This window comes from Mizuhopecten yessoensis, unplaced genomic scaffold, assembly GCF_002113885.1.
Source record: "Mizuhopecten yessoensis strain PY_sf001 unplaced genomic scaffold, ASM211388v2 scaffold10973, whole genome shotgun sequence".
Taxonomy (NCBI): domain Eukaryota; kingdom Metazoa; phylum Mollusca; class Bivalvia; order Pectinida; family Pectinidae; genus Mizuhopecten; species Mizuhopecten yessoensis.
In genome coordinates, this window is record NW_018408814.1 from 551,058 (window position 1) to 572,969 (window position 21,912).

General features: G+C 36.0%; 1 protein-coding gene across 1 annotated transcript; it reads left to right on the forward strand.

The window, feature by feature from the left end:
- Positions 1 to 2,744: 2,744 nt before the first annotated feature.
- On the forward strand, positions 2,745 to 4,856 carry LOC110464219. Its single transcript, XM_021519319.1, is given in 1 exon segment — positions 2,745 to 4,856. A coding segment is annotated over 1 exon segment (2,112 nt).
- The last annotated feature ends 17,056 nt before the right edge of the window (positions 4,857 to 21,912 follow it).

Below are 21,912 nucleotides of genomic sequence, written 5' to 3' on the forward strand. Positions count from 1 at the left end.
TTTGACTGGAGTAATGACCCTTATGCACATAAGAAATTCTCATAATTTACTGTTTTCCATATTATTTGTAACTTATTGTACATGTATAATGGATTATAGTTTGAGTTAGAATCCAGTGTCATTGTTCTATTTTTTCTGGAGTTATAGACCTTTGCACATAGGAAATTCTTATTTTTAACTGTATTTGTTTTCGCGACCACTTGCCACATCAATACGTAACTTGGGCTTGACTTTTTCTTGAATGATGGATTACAGTTTTGAGTTCGATCCTCATGTCAAATTATATTTATTGCTGGAAGCAACACACAGGCACACACAATACGTATCATGCAACCATGATACCATCCACATATGACCTCAGATGTTGTGTAGACGTTAAACTTCCTTCAACCAACTAACAAGTTGGTCCCAAAGTGGGATTCTCTAATTCAATTACACAATTTGTTGTTAGAACCCCTGCACATCTTTAGTAATCAGGTTTTCCGTCTGTCTGTCCTATCTGTTTTTAGCTCACCTGCCAAGGACAAGTGAGCTTTTGCCCTAGTGCGGCATCCGTCATCTGGCCATCGTCCGGCCCTCGGGCATCAACTTTTCCCTTTGCTCTTTTCCCATCTTCTTCTCAATAACTGAAATGAGGTAAAATGTTTAAACGAATTTTCAATTACCAAGAGGCCCCAGAGACCTGATATTGTGCCTGTAGCATACAGGCTTGACTTACTTTCAAGGTTACATTGGTCAAATAGGTTGAACTCTTTAAAGGAAATATTTTCAATAACCAAGGGGCCCAGAGACCTGATATTGTGCCTGTAGCATGTTCAAATGAATTATCTTGCCTGCCTTTCAAGGTCACAGAGGTCAAATGTGCTAAATTCTTAAAACAACTTCTCAATAACTAAGAGGACCATGCTATTGAGCCTATAGCATGCCTGGATGAGAGGCTACGATTTTTTTTCAAATAAATGACATTGACCGACTTTCAAGGTCACAGGGGTAAAATGTGCTAACATCTTTAAACAACTTCTTCTCAATAACCAAGAGGCCCATATACCTGATACTGGGCCTGTAGCATGCTGGGATGAAGGTCTACCAAGTTTGTTCAAATGCTTTACCTTGATCTACATTCAAGGTCACAGGGGCCAAATGTGCTTAAACTTTTTAACGATTTCTCAATAACCAAGAGGCCAACATATCTGATATTAGGTCAATAGTCAATAGTAAATCGAAGTCAATGTACATGTACGAAACTAATGAAATGTCCCATGGCCATTTTAATACATTCAGGTTCATGTTTCGGTATCCAGTGGAAAGAACTGGTGACCATTTTGACACTATCCGGTATTCATTGTTTCTAGGTAATAAACTTCCATTGTGAAATTTAATAAAATCGATTGTCATAACGGGTTTTTCTTCGAAAACAAACGGCCAACGGGAATCAATCTCAGCAACATGGCGCAGGACGTGATGGACCACATCAAAACGGGGCACAGACTCCGAAAAATAATTGACAAACGAAGATAAGATTACAATGCAAACGCCAATGTGTAAATAAAGAATATTGTTATTTCCGTAGCTTGTGTTTCGTCACATCAGAATCTGTCTAATGTGCACGATCTCGATGTTCGATATTCAATTTAATGAGTCAAAGTCCCCATGTTTCGAATTTTCCTCGATGGTCCCGCAAAATTCGAAACATCTAAGTTTGACTGGTTTTTAGTAGATTAAACAAAATGAATCTTTAGTATTGAGAATTGGTCAAGAATATTGCAGTCAAGCAGTAATCATGATACTTTTAGGTTTAAAATTAACCTTAATAAAACAATGCACAGGACTACAAGCGTAACACCCCCCACCCCCCCCCNGCATATTTCCTATATAATCATAGTAGTTAAACCCTGTATTAACCGGACCCTTTCTATCCGAAAACCAGAGCTGTTTCAGAAAAGTTAGCAAAGTAATCCATGTAAAAACAACTTGCTCGTTCCGGTCCTTAAATTTCTCTCAACCGGCTACAATCTAAAGCAAACACATTCTAAACAAATTAGCGCTATCCAATGTCGGGTCGCCCTTCAGATGTATTAGATACTGTATATTTTGTAAATAATTAAACGTTGCAATTGATTCATTTCTCTGTTGTTTTTGTTGACACACTTGTATACAGATCGTTTGCAAAGTACTTTAAAAATAAAAATTGCATATGGATAACGCTTCAAATGATTAATACCATCACAAGGTCTGATCTCATTATAATTTTCCTGCAACATGGTGACGTGCGCTTGTTTAAATGAATGAGGGCGAGATATTCAATGTCATATTGGTCAATATGAACTCTGTATTATCATGAGTTGTAGAATAATGTTTTCATTTAGGTATTTTATTTTGCAAGGTTGTATTTTTTCGTGTATGAATAACCCTGATTCACTCTCATGGTCATCAGGGTCATATGAATTGACTTTCAACTGCTTCTAATGAAGTATTATACTTATCAGAAAAGAATTAAGTATAACATTTAATAACACATGCTATAAGTATGAAAAGAGTGTACGTTTGAACTATTGTAAAGCTATGTCTACCAAACAGAATTGTGTAGTATTTGTGTTTAAAAACGGTTTCGTTCATGGTAGCAGTCAAACAAATTGTATTCTTACTAAAATGAATAATCAGTCAGAAGTAAACTATTCTACTTTTTAAAATATGACATTGTTGTTTCTATGTTATATTTACAGGATCTGTGACGTATCACTGAGATGTCTGATCAGGGTGAGCTGTACGAGAAGTGTTGGATTCTGTATCACATCCTAGACAGGTCTTCAGGAAGCCGGGAGACAGTGGCTGTCAGGCAGAGAACGATAGTGGTGGCGGAACAACTTCAAAATGCTAGAGGAAGTATACAAGAATTTGTGTTAACGGGAAGTAGGTCAGAAGGAATGAGTTTTTTTGGATCGGACAACGACTGGATGCTTATTGATACAAATGCTGTAGTTTTGTGTCCAGATCAGGATATCAGTAATCAACTAGACACCGTAAATAAATTAGTTTTAATGATGAGAAAGGCTAGATGCCGACCTGGTTATGTAAACCTGGAACTACTTCATCAGGGGCAGTTTGATCCATCTATTGTTGCAGTAGGTGATTCACAATTCATATCAAGTGAAATATACAAACGGATACAAATTGATATAGCGAGTCATATGGTACAGTTAGATATGGAGGGTCATGGCCCAGCAGTTAAAATAAAGCATGAATACAGTTACAAATCATCGGATATGGATGTTGTATTTTCCTTACCTTGTTATGATTGGCCAAGCGAAGCTAATGAGTGAATGAATAGGCCACGCCTACATGACTGGCCAAATAAAAATTTGAGAGATCAGATAGTACAAGGTGGCTGTCATCTAGTCCCTGTGGGGGATAAAACGTCTGCTGCTGACCAATCCCTACAGTGGAGGATATCATTCACGACTGCGGAAAGGAAACTTTTTCATTCTTTAACTCATGTCCAGTTTTTAGTATATGGACTTCTTAAGTACTTCATGAAACAGATATCTGGAACATTAGAACAAATGCTAGATGAAACAGATATTCTGTCTTCCTATATTATAAAAACAATTATATTATATGCAGTAGAAGGCACAAGTGAATCATTTTGGCAGGAAAAACATACGTTCCTATGTTTTATGTTTTGTTTGAAGATGTTGGTCAATTGGGTGAAAGCAGGACATTGTCCAAATTACTTTATTAAGACAAATAATATGTTTCTTGGTAAAGTTCATGGTCAAAATCAACAGAAACTTCTTCGTTATCTCACTGATCTCAATGGTATGAACTGGAAATGTCTTTCAGTTGGAACAGTCATACAACCAACCATAGGAGAGCGTATCAGTAGTGTGAGGAATGGAGTATGGGAATATGTTCTACCTCCACCAACATATTCAGAATGTGAACGTGACGAAGCATTATTAAGCAGTGCTGTATTTCGTTATATCAGGGTTTCTCCTGATATTATCTCGTCGTTGGAACTACTTTCAGCATCAAAGTCGGACATAGATGAATTCATTGGCTACTGCGCTACTGGTCAGTCACTATCTGGTAAAGCGATGAAGATATTCGGTGAACACATCAATGCTAGAGGAAATAAAGAGAAGTACAAATCTCTTAGGAAATGCAAGAACCTACTAAGACCATTTTCAACAATGTTTACAAGTACAGGCCTACTTGGTTTGGCAACATATTACTATCAGACTGGGAACTTCATGAAGACACTGGAAATGTGTGATCACATGACGTCGTCACCCAAACATTATCTTGATGGTATCATAGACTGTAAGGAGGATTGGAACAGGTATGAACAGCGCTATTGTGGACGTGGGTACAACCTACTGCAAAAATGTCAGGTATTTGTAACAGATATGACGTTCAATCATCACACTTTACAGTTCTGTCCATCCCAATTACAACAGGTGATCACAAGTAACCGTGAAATCCTTCCACCACACCTGCTACAGTCCTGCCCACCCCAGTTTCTACAGGTGTTGAAACATTTCCGTGACTATCTTATTCCATTCTTAGTTCCACCCCTCCCTTACGCTGTTTTCCTGTCTTTTCTGTGTTACCATGAACTGGGAGACTCTAGGAGACGTGACACAGCATTGATTCATCTTCAGACCGTAAAGTTTGACGTGAGACAGGGAGTCGGTGGACACTGGATAGTACACAATCTCTTGGGGATCTGCTATGAAACGGTTGGAGACACACATAGGGCTCTCAGGGAATATAGGGAATCACTTGGTGTTCGATCATACACTCAATATATGAACCCTGCCAGGGAGTTGATAGAACGTTTACAACACGTACATTAAAGGCAATCAGACAACAATCAATGTAATACTTGCACATCTGACCAGTATTTAAGGTATACACCATTACATTCAGCAACTTCACAGTTCTGCCTACACCAGTTGCATCTGGGGATAAAATATTTTTCCGACCGAATTCAATTCCCAGATGCATCCCTCCCTTACGCGTGTTCCTGTCTTTTCTTTGTTACCATGAGCTTGGAGACACCAGAGACATTGATTCCTCTTCGGGCCGTGAAATATGATGAGAGATTGAGAGTTGGTCAGCACGGGATAGTACATAAACTCTTGGAGACAATCGAAGTTATACTTGTACATCGGCCAGTATTTAAGTTATACATACTAACATGATACTAAACATGTGTATAGATTTTTATAGATATGGTTGAGTTCTCCTAGGATGACTATCACTCCCCCACCCTAAAAAACCCAACAAAGATAAAATAACTGCGACTTCGATCATCAACAACTTCAGTTGGGTGGGGGTACTGTTATCACACAGTGGGGCTGGGGTACTGTCATAACACTTAAGACTGATTTAATTAGGGGTCAATAATTGGACAGGTTTTATATTTCACTGCGGTGATCACTTAACTTTGTGTTTACCAGTAGGTTACTATCATTTAATTCAAGGAAAACATATTGGTTTCAGAAACTTATCTTAACCTTAGTTATGCATTCCTACGGAGAATTCTAGGTTGAGAAGAGTTTTATGAATATCTTGCTTTTTTATCAGATGAGCTGAATGACTCGGAATTTAATTCAAGATGAGCTGAATGCCCCGGTATTTAATTCCATATTACGGGACACATTTTATTTCTTGTTACTGATAGTACGGGTTTCTCATTAATTACTGTTTAGTGAGATACGGACGCACAGGTAAACACAGCTTATTATTCATGCCGGGTTACTTTAGTACGGCGTTAGTTATATAATTATACAAGTGGTATGTAAATAATCAAACTCAAAAAATCAAACAACAAGTTGTTTCAATGATATGAGCTTGATTCTTTATAGGGTGGTTATTGGATTACTTGATAAACCCATCTGCTCAGAAAGCACAAAAACGTACTGCAGTTTCCGAGCCGTAGTATTGAAATGTTAACATTTTTGTGATTTCACGTCATTGATGTTCCATTTGGACGTCCCTCACTTGAAAATAAAATAGTTGTTAGAAGAAAAACAACCCCTAACCTGTACTGTTCTGTTATATAGTAAAGGAGTGATGATAAGAGAATGTATGTACAATGAGCATAAATAACATTAGGTATGTACATTTATGTGTATGCTCATATTACATATATGTTAATTTCGTATGTATAATCATGTACACGTTTGTTCATTGAACAGGTATGTTCATTGCACGTGTATTTTCGTTGTACAGATATGTGTATGTTTTAAGTACACTCATTTATTATGTCTCTTCAGTGTATATGCAGTTTTGTGCTAACGCATACTCATTATACCGGTATGCTCGTTGTACAGATATGATCATTGTATATATATGTTTGTCCATTGCACTTGTATTCTCATTGCTCCTGTACGTTCATCATGAACGAATATGTGCAACGAAACACATGCCCAATGAACATACAAACACAATAAGCGAACAGTTACAATGAGCCTACATTACAATGATCACACACGTCGTACAAGTTACATACATGTACAATGAGCATACATGTATAGTTAAAAACATGTGAAAAGAACATGCATGTACAGTGATCATACATAAAAAATAAACATACATTTACAGTGCGCATACATGTTCAAAAACATACATTTGCATTGCGCATACATATACAATTAGCATACATGTACAATGAGCATACATGTACAATAAGCATACATGTACAATGAACATACATGTACAGTGAGCATACATGAACAGTTACCATACATGTACATTGAGCATACATGAACAGTTACCATACATGTACAGTGAGCACACGTGTACATTGAGCATACATGTACAATTATCAAACATGTACAGTGTGGATACATGTACAATGAGCATACATGTACAATTATCAAACATGTACAATTAGCATACATGTACAGTGAGCATACATGTACAATGAGCATACATGTACACTGATCATACATGTACAGTGAGCATACATGTACAATGAACATACATTTACAGTGAGCATACATGTAGAACGAAAATATATGTGCAGTGTGCATACATTTACAAATAACATTAATTCAGTGAGCATACAAGTAAAGTGAGCTTATATGTACAAAACATACATGTATATTGAGCATACATACCTGTACATTGATCATACATGTACAGTGGGCAAAAAAATATAAAGAACATACATGTAAAGTGAGCAAACTTGAACAATGATCATACATATACAATGAACATACATTTACAGTGCACATACATGTACAATCATACATGTGAAATGAGCATATATGTACAATTCACATACATGTATTATTAGCATACGTGTACAAAAATCATACATGTACAGTGAAAATACATGTACAACTATCATACATGTACAATGATCATACATGAATAATGAACATTACTTCACAGTGAGTATACATGTGCAATGAGCAAAAATGTACAGTGAACATACATGTGCAATGAGCATACATGTACAATGAACATACATGTAAAATGAACATACAAGTACAATGAGCATTCATGTACAGTGAGCATACATGTGCAATGAGCATACATGTACAGTGAACATACATGTACATTGAACAAACATGTGAATTGAGCAAACATGTACAGTGAGCATACATGTACAATAAACATGCATAAAGATACAAGTACAACAATGATACATGTACAATGATCATACAAGTATAGTGAGCATACATGTATAATGAAAATAGATTAACAGTGAACATAAATGTACAATGACCATACATGTACAGTAATCATACATGTACAATGAGCATACATGTACAATACGCATACATTTACAATGAACATACATGTACAGTGGGGAGACATGTACAATGAGCATACATGTACAATTATCATACATGTACAATAAACATACATGTACAGTGAGCATACATGTACAATGATCATACATGTACAGTGAGCATACATGTAGAGTGAGCATACATGTACAGTAAGCATACATGTACAATAAGCATTCATCCGCAATGGTCATACATGTAAAATGAGCATATATGTAAAATGAGAATAAATGTACAATCATGTACAGTGAGCATACATGTACAATGAGCATACATGTACACTGATCATACATGTACAGTGAGCATACATGTACAATGAGCATACATGTACAATGATCATACATGTACACTGATCATACATGTACAGTGAGCATACATGTACAATGATCATACATGTACAGTGAGCATACATGTAGAGTGAGCATACATGTACAGTAAGCATACATGTACAATAAGCATTCATCCGCAATGGTCATACATGTAAAATGAGCATATATGTAAAATGAGAATAAATGTACAATCATGTACAGTGAGCATACATGTACAATGAGCATACATGTACACTGATCATACATGTACAGTGAGCATACATGTACAATGAACATACATGTACAGTGAACAGTGTGGATACATGTACAATGAGCATACATGTACAATTATCATACATGTACAATAAACATACATGTACAGTGAGCATACATGTACAATGAGCATACATGTACAATGAACATACATGTACAGTGAGCATACATGTACAGTAAGAAAGTATGTACAAAGAACATACATGTACAATGAATATACATTTACAGTGAACATATATGTACAGTGAGCATATATGTACAGTGAGCATATACGTACAGTGAGCATACATGTACATTGAACATACATGTACAGTAAACATACATGTACAATGAGCATACATGTACAATGATCATACATGTACACTGATCATACATGTACAGTGAGCATACATGTACAATGAGCATACATGTACACTGATCATACATGTACAGTGAGCATACATGTACAATGAACATACATGTACAGTGAGCATACATGTACAATGAACATACATGTACAGTGAACATACATGTACAGTGAGCATACAAGTACAATAAACATGCATGTACAGTGAGCATACATGTGAAATGAGAATACATGTACAGTGAGAATATATTTGTGCAATGAACATACATGTACATTGAGGATATATGTACAGTGAGCATACATGTACTGTTAGAAAACATATACAATGAGCATACATACATGTACAATAACCATACTAAAACAGTTAGAAAATATGAAAAAGAACAAACGTCTACAGTGACCATACATGTACATTGAGCATACATGTACAGTGAGCATACATGTACAATGAGTTTACATAAACAATGAGCATACATGTACAATGAACATACATGTACAGTGAGCATACCTTTAAAATTACCACACATATACAGTGAGCATACTTTTACAATGAGCATCCATTAACAGTGAGCCTACCTGTACGATGAACATGCATGTACAGTGAGCATACATGCATAATGAGTATTCTTTTATGTACAATTAGCATACAAGTAGAATAAGCGGGAATTTATAATGAGTATAGTGTACAATGAACATACATTTACAGTGAGCATGCATATACAATGAACATATATGTTCGATGAACGCACATGTATGATGAACACACATGTACAATGAACATAAATGTACAATGCAACAAATTCATTTTGGTATTGAAATATCATATTTTTGTTTCAGTTTTATAACGTAAACCTTTAAATGATGTACCGTTATTTATTTGTGTCTGTCGTATTTCTATACGTCATCAATTGCTGATGTTTATATGTAACGATGTATACTTCTTGTGATGTCATAATACAAATCAGTCCTGAATATCCTTAATGGACGAAAGTGTTCGGGGACTGCAAAAGTTGATTTTTTTATTTATTTATTTGTATTTTCATATTACATTCTACTGCACTGTCCTCTAGCGTTAACAGAGGAAACTGCCTTCATAGCATTATGAACGCAGTTTACGTCGTTTTGAAGCTGCTCATACCACCTCGAGTAACATGAGACAAATATTTTGGTGACGTAAGGCTGTTCCAAGAATCTTGTTTGCACTGACGACATAGACATTTCATCATGGAAAATATAAGGGAATTTTTATATGTTGGTCAATAATAACGGAAAATTTAGAAAGTAAATCGAAAGATTGTACGGCGTTTCTTTATGCTGTTTAATCCTTACATAAACAATAGCGATTACTAGGACAACGACATTGTATAACAAAATCAGGCATTCTGCCCCTTTATCGTGACAACAAACAGAAAACAATTGTATACCATTAAGGTTCAACAAGTCCCCTAAAAGGTGCTGTATTCACCTAAAATGTCAACACCCTCATGTTCAGAGACCAATGAACAATCGGAACTTAGATATGTTATTTGTAGATATTGAACTAGATACAAAAAATACATAGCCAGGTTAACGTAGTCAAAATAAGGCATTAAGGCTGATGTATTTATAAAAATAGCTCACTGGACTCATACCATGTCAATCTCTTTTGCAATCCAACTGTCACGCTTCGTTTCCGTGCAGTAACTGCAACAAATATTAACCTATTTTCTTCAAACTTGGTTTTAGGGTTTCATGCCTTAAGGGCTCGGCAACTTCCGATGACTTTATTTGGCAGACTTATGGCCCCTTGTATAACGAACAACGTCATTATCTGCCGTTTCCGTGCAATAACTGCAACAAATATTAACCGATTTTCTTCAAACTTGGTACCAGGGGCAAATGCCTTAAGGGCTTGACCAAGTTAGATGACAACTTTCAGCAGACTTTATTTGCCGGAGTTATGGCCCCTTGAATAACGAACAACGTCATTATCTGCCGTTTCTGTTCATTGACTCTCGCAAATATTATCCGCAAATATTAGTAACAGGGTTCAACGCATTAAGGGCTCGGCCAAGTTTGAAAAACACTTTAATCGGACACCTTTTGGTGGAGTTATAGCCTCTTGATTAACGAAAAACGTCCTTATCTTCAGTTTCCGCTTAAGAACTCTAGCAAATATTAACCAGACTCCTTCAAACTTGATAACAATGTTTGTGTTCTTCTGTCTTTCCATCCATCTCGGGCACTCTTTGGTTTTCGTGTGATAATTGTTGTAGATATATGTCATGTTTAAAGACCTCAATTAAAAATCGGAACTTATCAACGTTATTTGTAGATATTGAACTTGTGCTTTGGCCATACAAAAAATACATAGCAATGTTAACGTAGTCAAAAATAAGGCATTAAGACTGATGTCGTCATGAAAATATCTCACTGGACTCATAACATGTCAATCTCTTTGGCAATCCAACTGAGTGTTGAGAAATGACCCATAATTTAAAGTTTATTTATATACCTAGGTCATGCTAAGCTTTATTATCCCCCGCTTTCACAAAAACGGGGGGATATACATTTGGGTTTGTCCGTCTGTCTGTCACGCTTCGTTTCCGTGCAGTAACTGCAACAAATGTTTACCGATTGATTACAGGGTTAAATGCCTTAAGTGCTCGGCAAAGTCCGATGACCTCTTCCAGCGGATTTCATTTAGCGGAGTTATGGCCCCTTGAATAACGAACAACGTCATTATCTGCCGTTTCCGTGCAATAACTGCAACAACTATCAACCGATTTTCTTCAAACTTGGTACCAGGGTAAAATGCCTTAAGAGCTCAGCAAAGTCCGATGACCTCTTCCAGTGGATTTTATTTAGCGGAGTTATGGCCCCTTGAATAACGAACAACGTCATTATCTGCCGTTTCCGTGCAATAACTGCAACAACTATCAACCGATTTTCTTCAAACTTGGTACCAGGGTAAAATGCCTTAAGAGCTCAGCAAAGTCCGATGACCTCTTCCAGTGGATTTTATTTAGCGGAGTTATGGCCCCTTGAATAACGAACAACGTCATTATCTGCCGTTTCCGTGCAATAACTGCAACAACTATCAACCGATTTTCTTCAAACTTGGTACCAGGGTAAAATGCCTTAAGAGCTCAGCAAAGTCCGGTGACTACTTCCAGCGGACTTTATTTAGCGGAGTTATGGCCCCTTGAATAACGAACAACGTCATTATCTGCCGTTTCCGTGCAATAACTTGGTACCAGGGTTAAATGCCTTAAGGGCTCGACCAAATTAGCAGACTTTATTTGGCCAAGATTCTCATTTATTATTCATAGGGTACGGACGATGACCGGTCCCCGGTATCATGAAACGGACTTACGTCTAATTATGGACTTAAGTCCAAAGTTGTTTTTTACTTAAGTCTAAAAACAGACTTAGCTTGGGGATCATGAAAAAAATGGAAAAAACATCAGTCATAAGTCTAAATTTCTGTCTTAAATCCTAAGATTGCTACAGGGCAGACTTAAGTCTGAATTTGATCTTAAATATGGCGGACATATATCGTACGCTGTATGTGCCCGTCTGCTCCATTGAGAGAAAGTAGAAGAGACATTTCGTCCCGAGTATTTCTAGACCGTTTACTTTTAAAACCCTCCAATTAAATCAGGACGAATGGAGAGTTTTACGTTACGAACGTGCTATTGATTCAAATGACCATCTTGAGGCGGGCCACATCGTAATTCAAAAAGATCATCTAAATCTACACTCGCTGGCTCAGCTTGTTTGAGAATCCGTCCTAGCCGCTGCATCAATCTCATTCACAGGAAGACATGCTGAAATGTAAATCTTGTGTCTCATTGTATTGTAGACGTGTATCTCCCTATCAAAAGAATACTTTTAATATGTAATAGACATAGTCATACTGCAAACAGTCGTTCGCTTGAACTTTAACCGTTCCGATATTGTAAACAATGAGACTGCAGCGCCGTCCTTGACGGCCGTAATAAAACAAATAAACACTCTCGAAATGTATCCAGCATTTTCGAGATCACAATTATCACCGTACTGCGATTGAAACGAAGATGTAATCATGTATTATTCCTTCTAGCCTAAATTATTCTTTATTTTAATAATCATACATTGCTTGGAGAAGTATTACTTTCTAGCTGGGTTTTTTTTTACCAAGTTGTAATTGCAATGTATTATTTGAATATAGTCAGTCAGCATGTCCTGGCAGGATAAGATTAATGAAAGAATTGAAAGGCATTCAGCTTTACAATATTTGAGGAAACTGATCAAACTTGTCTGGCCTTCAGCTTTAATGAATATTTTCATTGAATTTTGAATTGTCTATGGACTTTAAACGAATCTGATGTGTTGATAATAATAGAAAATATCCCCCTACCTGGAGGGTGAGACACAGAAATCTCCAACCAAATAGGCTTTTTATTTAGTTGTCAAACCGTTACTAAGACAACCAAATAATCACACCGAGGGTCAGACATGCATTAACTGTAAAAACTGAGGAGAAAAAAGGTATCATACCAAGAACAACCATTATCGCCTAATCTTTATAGATATATCATAGCACACTATTCCATGGATATCTGAGAAAATATTCTTTTAAAGCAACAAGTATATTTCTATAATTAAATTTTCTATGTAATACCAGCCTCAGCAAGCTTGCTCAAAAGGCGTACATGTCATAATTCTTGGAGATCATCGGGAGATTATAAAAGTTATTATAAGTTACCCCAAAACACGTACTTATATAGGGATGGTTTTCTAGCAACATAATTGGATCAACATTTGAAAAAAAAATCAATTGATCTGTTACATTTCTAATTAAACTTATTATTGTTATTGTAATAAGATGAATACCAAAATAAGCAGCCAAGTTTCAATCCAAGAATGTCTGACCAAGACTTTTGAAAGGGATTTTGGAAAGATATCGGGTGTTTAAGTAAATGGCACTGAAGGAATGGCACTCAATAAGAAAATGCATCTCTTGCTAATGTCGGTAAAAGTGTGAATCAATTGACAGTGTACATATGGTACAAAGAATTCCTCAACACATTTTGCTTCTTTATCTCAATATGTTTATTAATTTTGAAATTTTAAATAGTAAAACTCATATCAACTCATTGTCTTTTTGATAAAAATGAATATCAATAACTACAGTTAGATAAACATGATAAACAATGTGGAATTCTTTAATTGAATAGAAAATTAGCATACGTGTAATTTGAGAGGATAATTACACATTTTCATTTTATTGGTCAAAATAAGCACAACATAAGTTACAAGAGTTTGGCTAAATATGGCACTATAGTAATACATGTACATAACTAATTAATCACCATATATTTCAAACAGATTTTTCAGAACAATTTTAATAATAATGATATTGGTGTACAGGTGAAATAAGTTTTTATTATAATATTCCCCGACAAGTTATTGGCCAGAAGTGCATCACGTGTCCACCGATAAAACCCGATATTGACTTGGAGCGTGTGATTTTTGTTAAAGGACCTGGGTGTTTCTAAACATAGAATTATGACGTATCTCCAAACGAACGCACTGCGTCCTCGGTTAAAATATCTTTTCTCATGTTAATAAATCCAGGTGTCGACCTCAACCAAAGGCTATATTTGAATAGTATCTAATGTAGGTTTCCTTTACCATAAAAATGAAATTATGGCTTAGAGTCTGTAACAACTCAAAGAAAAATATGCAATATTCTCATGGTATGATTTTTTTTTTTTTTAAAGATTAAACATTTGTAAGGAAATTTGAGCCAACATGTTCCATAACAATGTGACTAAAGATATATATATACTTAAGGAATAGTAAAAAATATAATATATAAAAACATGAATACTTAAATACAATTACATAGCCACTTTGAATAACTCAATTAGTCTACCTACTGGTTAAATACATAATTTGCCAAGATATTTATTCACTTTATTCACAAACAAGAGGCCAAGGGGCCTTGATAGGTCACATGGAATTTGATTTTGATTTTTTAAAGCTTTTGGAAAAAATAAATGTTTATCAAAAAGAGTATCAGAAAATTAAATCAGACAATGCATGTTTGGGGGCTTTTTGTCAGATCTTATTGCTCTACACGTTTTTTTATCTTTGTGAATCTTTGTTGGAAGACTTGAACATTTTTTTTTATCTGAACTAAGATGGTTGCTATACCCATTTATGCACTTCAAACACATCATAATTATTTAAACCTTTAACCTACATCACAAAATGTCATGATCTTCAGCCAGCCTCTTTTATTACTTAGGAGTCAATTAAATGATTTAACAAATTTAAACATATGGTCCTGAAATTGGGTCAAGATCATTCATTTGAATAAACTAGACAGCCCGTTATGGACAGCCAATTATCATAGCATGTGAGTGCCTAAATGCAATCACCCTAGGTTTCTCGATATTCAGAAGATGATTAACAATTTTAACATATTGTCACTCTAAAATTAAGTCAAGGTCATTCAAGTTCATTTGAATATATTTTATAACCCTTCATCCCAGTATGTTATTGGCTAAATATCATCACCCAAGAATTCTTTGATATTCAGAAATAGTCATTTATTTTAAAGGATTTTACACATTTGACCTGTGACCTTGAAGGCTAGTCAATGTCATTCAATTCCACATACATCATATCCCCTCGTTCTAGCATGTTAATTGCTTAATATCCCCACCCTAGGCCTCCTGTTTTTTCCAACCTTGAATATAAGTCAAGGTCATTCATCTCAACATTTCACCTCCAAAATATCAACATCCTGGGCCTTTTGGTTATTTGGAAGAAGTTCTTGAAAGTATAACGCTGACACCAGACAGATGGATAACAGAGGTAAGCAAAACATCTCGTGAATTTTCATCTGAAAGGGGTTTTGAGAGGGTACACTGCACTTTAAACTATCCAGTTATTTAATTTTAAATAATGCAGATATTCCTACCAAACTCACTAGCCACTAAAACGACAAATTATAATCAATATTATTCTGGTGTTCTGCAAGGTAACATGTTAACCTTTCATATATATATCACAGCTTAGTAACAACAGAAGAGTATTCTATTTGAATGAGTTTAGGAGATGTAGTTACATTTAGACTTGCTTGACACACTCCGGGAAGAGATTCAATGGATCCTAATTTATGCTGAGAATCTCCTCTTACAACTGACTGTCTTAAAGATATTATGACTGCTTCCTCTTTGATGTCCTACACGTCTGGTGAATCTGTTGCTGCAATGTGACCCTAAATATGATGGCAGATTGGTAACACTGGGACAATTTTAGTTGAAATATGAAATGAAAATACAAAAATAATATTTTTGTGTAAAAATGGTATGGTTGAGGATAAGTTGGTATGATACTGGCATTCATATATTGACTGTGAAAATCATATGAGATATAGAATCGAGTTTAACTTTTTTTTTTAAATTTCAATTAAATATATATCTCAAATGTAAAAAGATCATTTTGACCTTGCCATTGACTCATGGCTTCATATCATCACTAATTGAAACATCAATACTATCCGAAAGTTTATGTGTTTTTTTTCATTAATTTCCTTAAACCATAATATAAGAAATAAGAATTATCAAAATTTAGAGGGGTCTTTCTATGTAAAATTAAAAGAAAATTTAAACATGGAAGGGTTAATTTTGTTTTTTTAAGGGTCAACGTCTCTCCATATGGCCCTTTCCAGGATTATTCCTGTGTACTAAATGGTTTACCTGCAAATTGTATCTTACCTCAATATTTATAATATATTTATGGTTACACACCAAAATTTGTAATTTAAAATAAGGGTGGGGGAGACGAAGCGTATGAACCCTATCCCTCCTCTTCAAATAATTCTTCACTTGCTATCTTGAGTGTCTAAAACAAGCAAATATTAACTTCTGCTTATAAAAATACCTTTTATCACAGTCTTCTTTAATCATAACGAAATTTACATGTATGATGTACATGTAATGACATGTTTCGGTAAACATTTATGATCTAAGTCTGACAGACAGGGAATTTTGATATTTGACGTAAAAGATGTGGATTTATCAGGTTGCCTTACAAGCTCAGTGGTAGAGCATCGGGCTGGAGAGCCAATGGTCACGGGTTCGAGCCCCAGCGACGGCCTTGTCTTTATCACTTTTCCTCGTCCTACTACAAATTGGAACCGTTGACCCTCCCCGTTCAAGGTAGGAAAATCATAAGTTATGTGATGTCCTTCATTTCAGCGCATTTGACACTAAAATAATTATGTCTTTAAATAACTGTTTCGGATAACTATATATAGTCTGTATATTTTTACTGAATAGTATCAAGACAAACCAAGACCGTTTTTCCTCGCTAGCAATGCTACATGTCCACAGAGAAATTTCTATAAATACGGACAGCGTAGTACAGACCTTCATAACAGAAAAGGAAAGTGTCTTTTATGTAGACATTTCTAGCTGTAAGCTGTAAATTGCATGTTGGCTGGGCAACATGTAGTGCAAAATAAACATAATAGCGAACATAGGTTATATGATGTCCTTCATTTAAGCGCATTTGACACTAAAATAATTATGTCTTTAAATAACTGTCTCGGATAACAATTTGAATACTTCGTCAACTAGTAAAGTGAAACCGACTTCCGCTTAACTATAGTCATATATAGAATCAACTACTTTTCTAATCACGATTTTAGACGTTGCTTATCAGACGCCTTTTGAGGACGTTAATAAAAGCAACTCATACAATCAAATGAATTAGCCCCACCCCCTCAAAACAAAAGGAGAAAAATAGAAAAATGTTTATCTAACTCGAGTTAGTTAATTTTCAAATTGTATAGTTAAAAGAGATTAACAACTACCATCTATAAAGACTTGGGTATGGGCCAGCTTTGGGAACTGAACTCATCGACCTTCTTCCCCTTAGGGTTAGGGTTAGGGTTAGGGTTAGGGTGAACGTTCAACATTACAGTACAGAGAAAGGTGTTGCCAAACAAAGAGTTAGGAAACCTAGAGGTTGTTAGGAAGTTGAGAGAAAATATCAAACTCCCAAATGTTGCAGCAGATTTATTTCAGTCACTGTTGTGTCCTCAAGCAGAAACCCAATGCTACAAGAGGTTTCCACATCAGTTGCTTCTTACAACATACAGTGCGCTACAGTTGGTGTATTTTTTCGCCATTCCCTACCAGAGTCTTATATCCCAATTTTACGTTGTAGAGAGACTGGTATTTACATCTAATTTCTTCATGACTAGCGATGTAATGGGTTGGACACAGGCACAGAGTTACTGAAACGAGAGAAATGGAAGTCGCATTGTGTTCGACAGTTCAGAGAAGTGGTAAAACCTCAAACTCAACGTCATTTACACAGATAATCTGAAGTAAGATTTCTATTACAAATCTTCCAGCATTCGTTTTTTTAAATTCTGCGGGAGAGTAAAGGGTGGGGAACTTCACGTGATTACTCATCTTTTCCTTGTTAATTTGGTTGATAATGACATCGCAAAACATTGAATACCGGGCTGATGAAAACTGTCAATAAAGCAGAGAAAAAGTATTAAGGTTTCGTTCAAGTTTGAATTCACCCGTCTTGGCCATACATTTTTACCAATAATATGTGATTCAGCGGGAAAAGAATGTTTCAAATTAACAGACCTTCAATGGTGGTGTACGACTTGCCCTGATACGTGCAGTGAGGATGATTGCTTTCACGTACACAAGAAGGATGACAAGGTACATCGAAAAAATAAGACCTAAACCAAGATGTATGTGAAAAAGGTAAACAGTTATTTGAGTTATTCAGAATTTCATCGTGGCAACACAATTGCTTTTCATTATATTAAACCTCATCCGTGCAGTTTCAGGGAAATTATACCTAACATCTTTAACTGCGTGTTATCGTAAGGAACGACTAGCATGGGACCCGCCACAGAATCGGGGGTTTCCTTCCGTGTCTTTTAGATGCAAAACCTGATAAACCATAAACCCCAACCTATAAGTATGGGATCATCGCTAACTGCTTAGGTAAACCATTAGTACTGATGAAGAATGTCATTCAAGCAAAAGTCCTTAAATTTTCCCATCGTTTTGAAGAAACCTGAATTGATATGATGCCCCTACTGCAACACTTGGTATGTTTTCCCCGTTCCCCCTTTATCGTCTAAGCACCCGTACTCATTCTAACCTTGCTGTTGAGAGGACATTTAATGTCATAGATAAAAAAAAAACACCAATTAAAATCTTTAAACAAACATTCCTGACATTTAGAACATGGAAAACATGCATTCCCTGGTATGAACAATTGCTATTTATCGGGATAAATGTCTATAATGAAATTCTGAAAAATAAGAGGGTCCCATATATTTAAACGTAGTAAGTTATTGCTTTACACCGAAAAAGTATCGCTACAGTTTGATTTTTGTCATTTTTATTATGAAGGCGAATGTGGTTCAATACAGTGAATGTCAGTAAACAATATAATATACACAGTAATTAAATGTGAGAGGCGAAATCAACACCGGGTGGAAATGGTTAATTCTGGGGAAAGGCAAAATTTGACTGGGCCACAATTTCCCAGTAAATAATAAGTAGTGAAACCAAAAAAATGTGCATCAAATGAAGGAAAATTCTCCAGAAATAAATATAATACTGTTTGTCACCAATATTTCAGGTGCCAATTCTCAGGAAATGTCCGCTTCATCCTCTGCTGCAACGACACCAACCTCCACTGAAACTTCAACTGTAACTACATCAGGGTCATCGATTGCAACTGGAACTTCACCTGCCGCCACATCAGGATCCCGACTGCAACTGAAATTTCGTCTACCGTCACATCAGTGACTTTGACCATAGAAATTTCACCCCACGCTTCATCAACGACATCTAATGTGACTGAAGTAAGATCTGTCCTTACAGCTACAGTTCAAAACCCCAGCACAACACCGAGCAAAATGACCAACGAGGAGTTATTGATTGCTATACAAAATCTGAGAGTCACTCACTGTGAAGAAAACGAACACGTCTCTCTACCGACGTCAGTTAATCAGCACGTATGAGTCTCGTGCCAGTAGTGTCGCATTAGGACGTTTTGCCATCATCTTTTTGGTCCTTATACTGTGTCTGATCACTGTCCCAGACATCATTAGCATGGTCAGATTCTTGTCTAAAAGAATGACAAAATGAAAGTTAGTGGAGTTTGTGTTGTCAACAATATATTTTTGCTTTGTTTTGGGCCGGGGGTAGTCATTGTTCCTTCCATACTTCAAATGGTTTCTTCAAACTCATTTAACATTTCCATGACATTCAAACAAAGCCAATAACATCGGCAAAATAATCCCGAATGTGTACGCCTTCAGGCAAAGTAATAACTAAAACTTCGAGGTAAGATAACTACGTGAGGCAGGTGTCAACACGACCTTCATTCAAGCTCAAACTAAAAACAACTAGGGCCAAAGGAAACCAAAGGAAATATAAAATGGGGACCCTTAGAGAACAAGAGCAAGTGTTCACCGATGACACCTGCGACGTTAATCGAGGGTAAGGACAACAGAACAACAAGGCAAGTCATTGAGCATAATCAAAAGGTTGCGACCTGTAAATTTGTCCACAATCTTTATCAGCCTCTAGAACCCTCTATTGTTACACGGTTAGCATTCGACATCAAGTGGAGAGCTAATTATATCCGGAGTAAGATCTTGCATATCGAATTAAGGGCGACGTGGAAACACCGCAGATCAAAGAAGGAGGGATATTACTCATTATGTTCGGAGTAAGAACTTGCATACCAAATATAGTACGTGACGCAAACGCCGTAGACAGACGAAGGAGGAATATTAATATGAGAAAATAAAAAATTCGCGATCGACAATCGAGTAATAAACCGTCACTGTCGGTCATGTTGTTAATAAATATAGAGAAAAACGTCCGACATAGAATAGCCTGCAGTGTCACTAGTTCGTCGATCAGCGTGGTAAAACATCATTTCTAGAGATTGAAATTACGCCGTCGAAATATCTGTAAGAGACAATAAAAATTCCATTGATTTTTTATGTTTGCACCCAGGTTTCGGTCCCTCCGAATAGACCATCATGATCAGTTATACCCTCATGTTGAAATAACAGTGAGAGTTATTCCCCTTATAACACTCTGAAATTTCGCGACGTGACGGATTTGCCTGTTATTGTAATACATATGTTGGTTTTTCTTGTTGTCATTTCAATAGTCTGTATCGTGCAGTTCAATTCCTAACCCTTCAGGTTTGGAAAATAGGTTTGCTGTATCCTACTTTATGAAGATAGGAGAGACTACTATGAATCCACAATTGATCCGCTGCCCCTATGGCAATATTTGGGATCTTTATAATTTCTCTCTACATTTTTACAAACTTTTTGTTTGTTAGTACCTTCCTTGACAATGCTTTAGCATTGACCTTAGTATTGAGCATTCGCCCAAATAGACAATGAGTTCTGTCAACAACTTTAAATGATAGACGTTATGTCCTGCTTAACGTGAAGCATTGACAATAACCCAAACGAAAGCTTTACACACTGCCACGTACAATGTGAGCGGTTGGGGTACTGTGTTGGGTGACTTCGGTGTGGTATTTCAGTGAGGTAGCACATCCGCCCTGTCAAAAGGAGAAAAATATACCAACATACCATGCCTCGCACAAGCATACACACATGCACGTTTAAAGTACAGACATGGAGACACATCCTTTAATGATTTTAACTCTAAATAGGATGTTAAACAAAAAAAACAAAAAAAGTTCTTTATAGTATAGGTTGATGCACCCATGGACTTCAATGTCAGACATACAAGGATTGATTCGGCACTTCTCCCTCAACTGCATTTGTAAATAGCAGAATGCATTCAATTTTCATACCATTACAAAATTAATTAATATACAAAAACTATGAGTAATATGTTAAAATATATATGATTAATTTATCTTACTGAATATTACGTTATTTGTATTTCTATCAATTACAGGATATCATTTGAATAACATTATTGTATTATGGAGAGATCTTAATATAGGTTTAAGCCTAATGTTCAATCCAATTGATTGTGATTATCAATAAAATTTGTTGAAATTAAAATTGAAAATGAAACTATAGTTCAATTCCGTAGTGTAAGTTAACGTCAACACTACAAGAACACTAGTACATGTGCGTGGTGATTTCAAC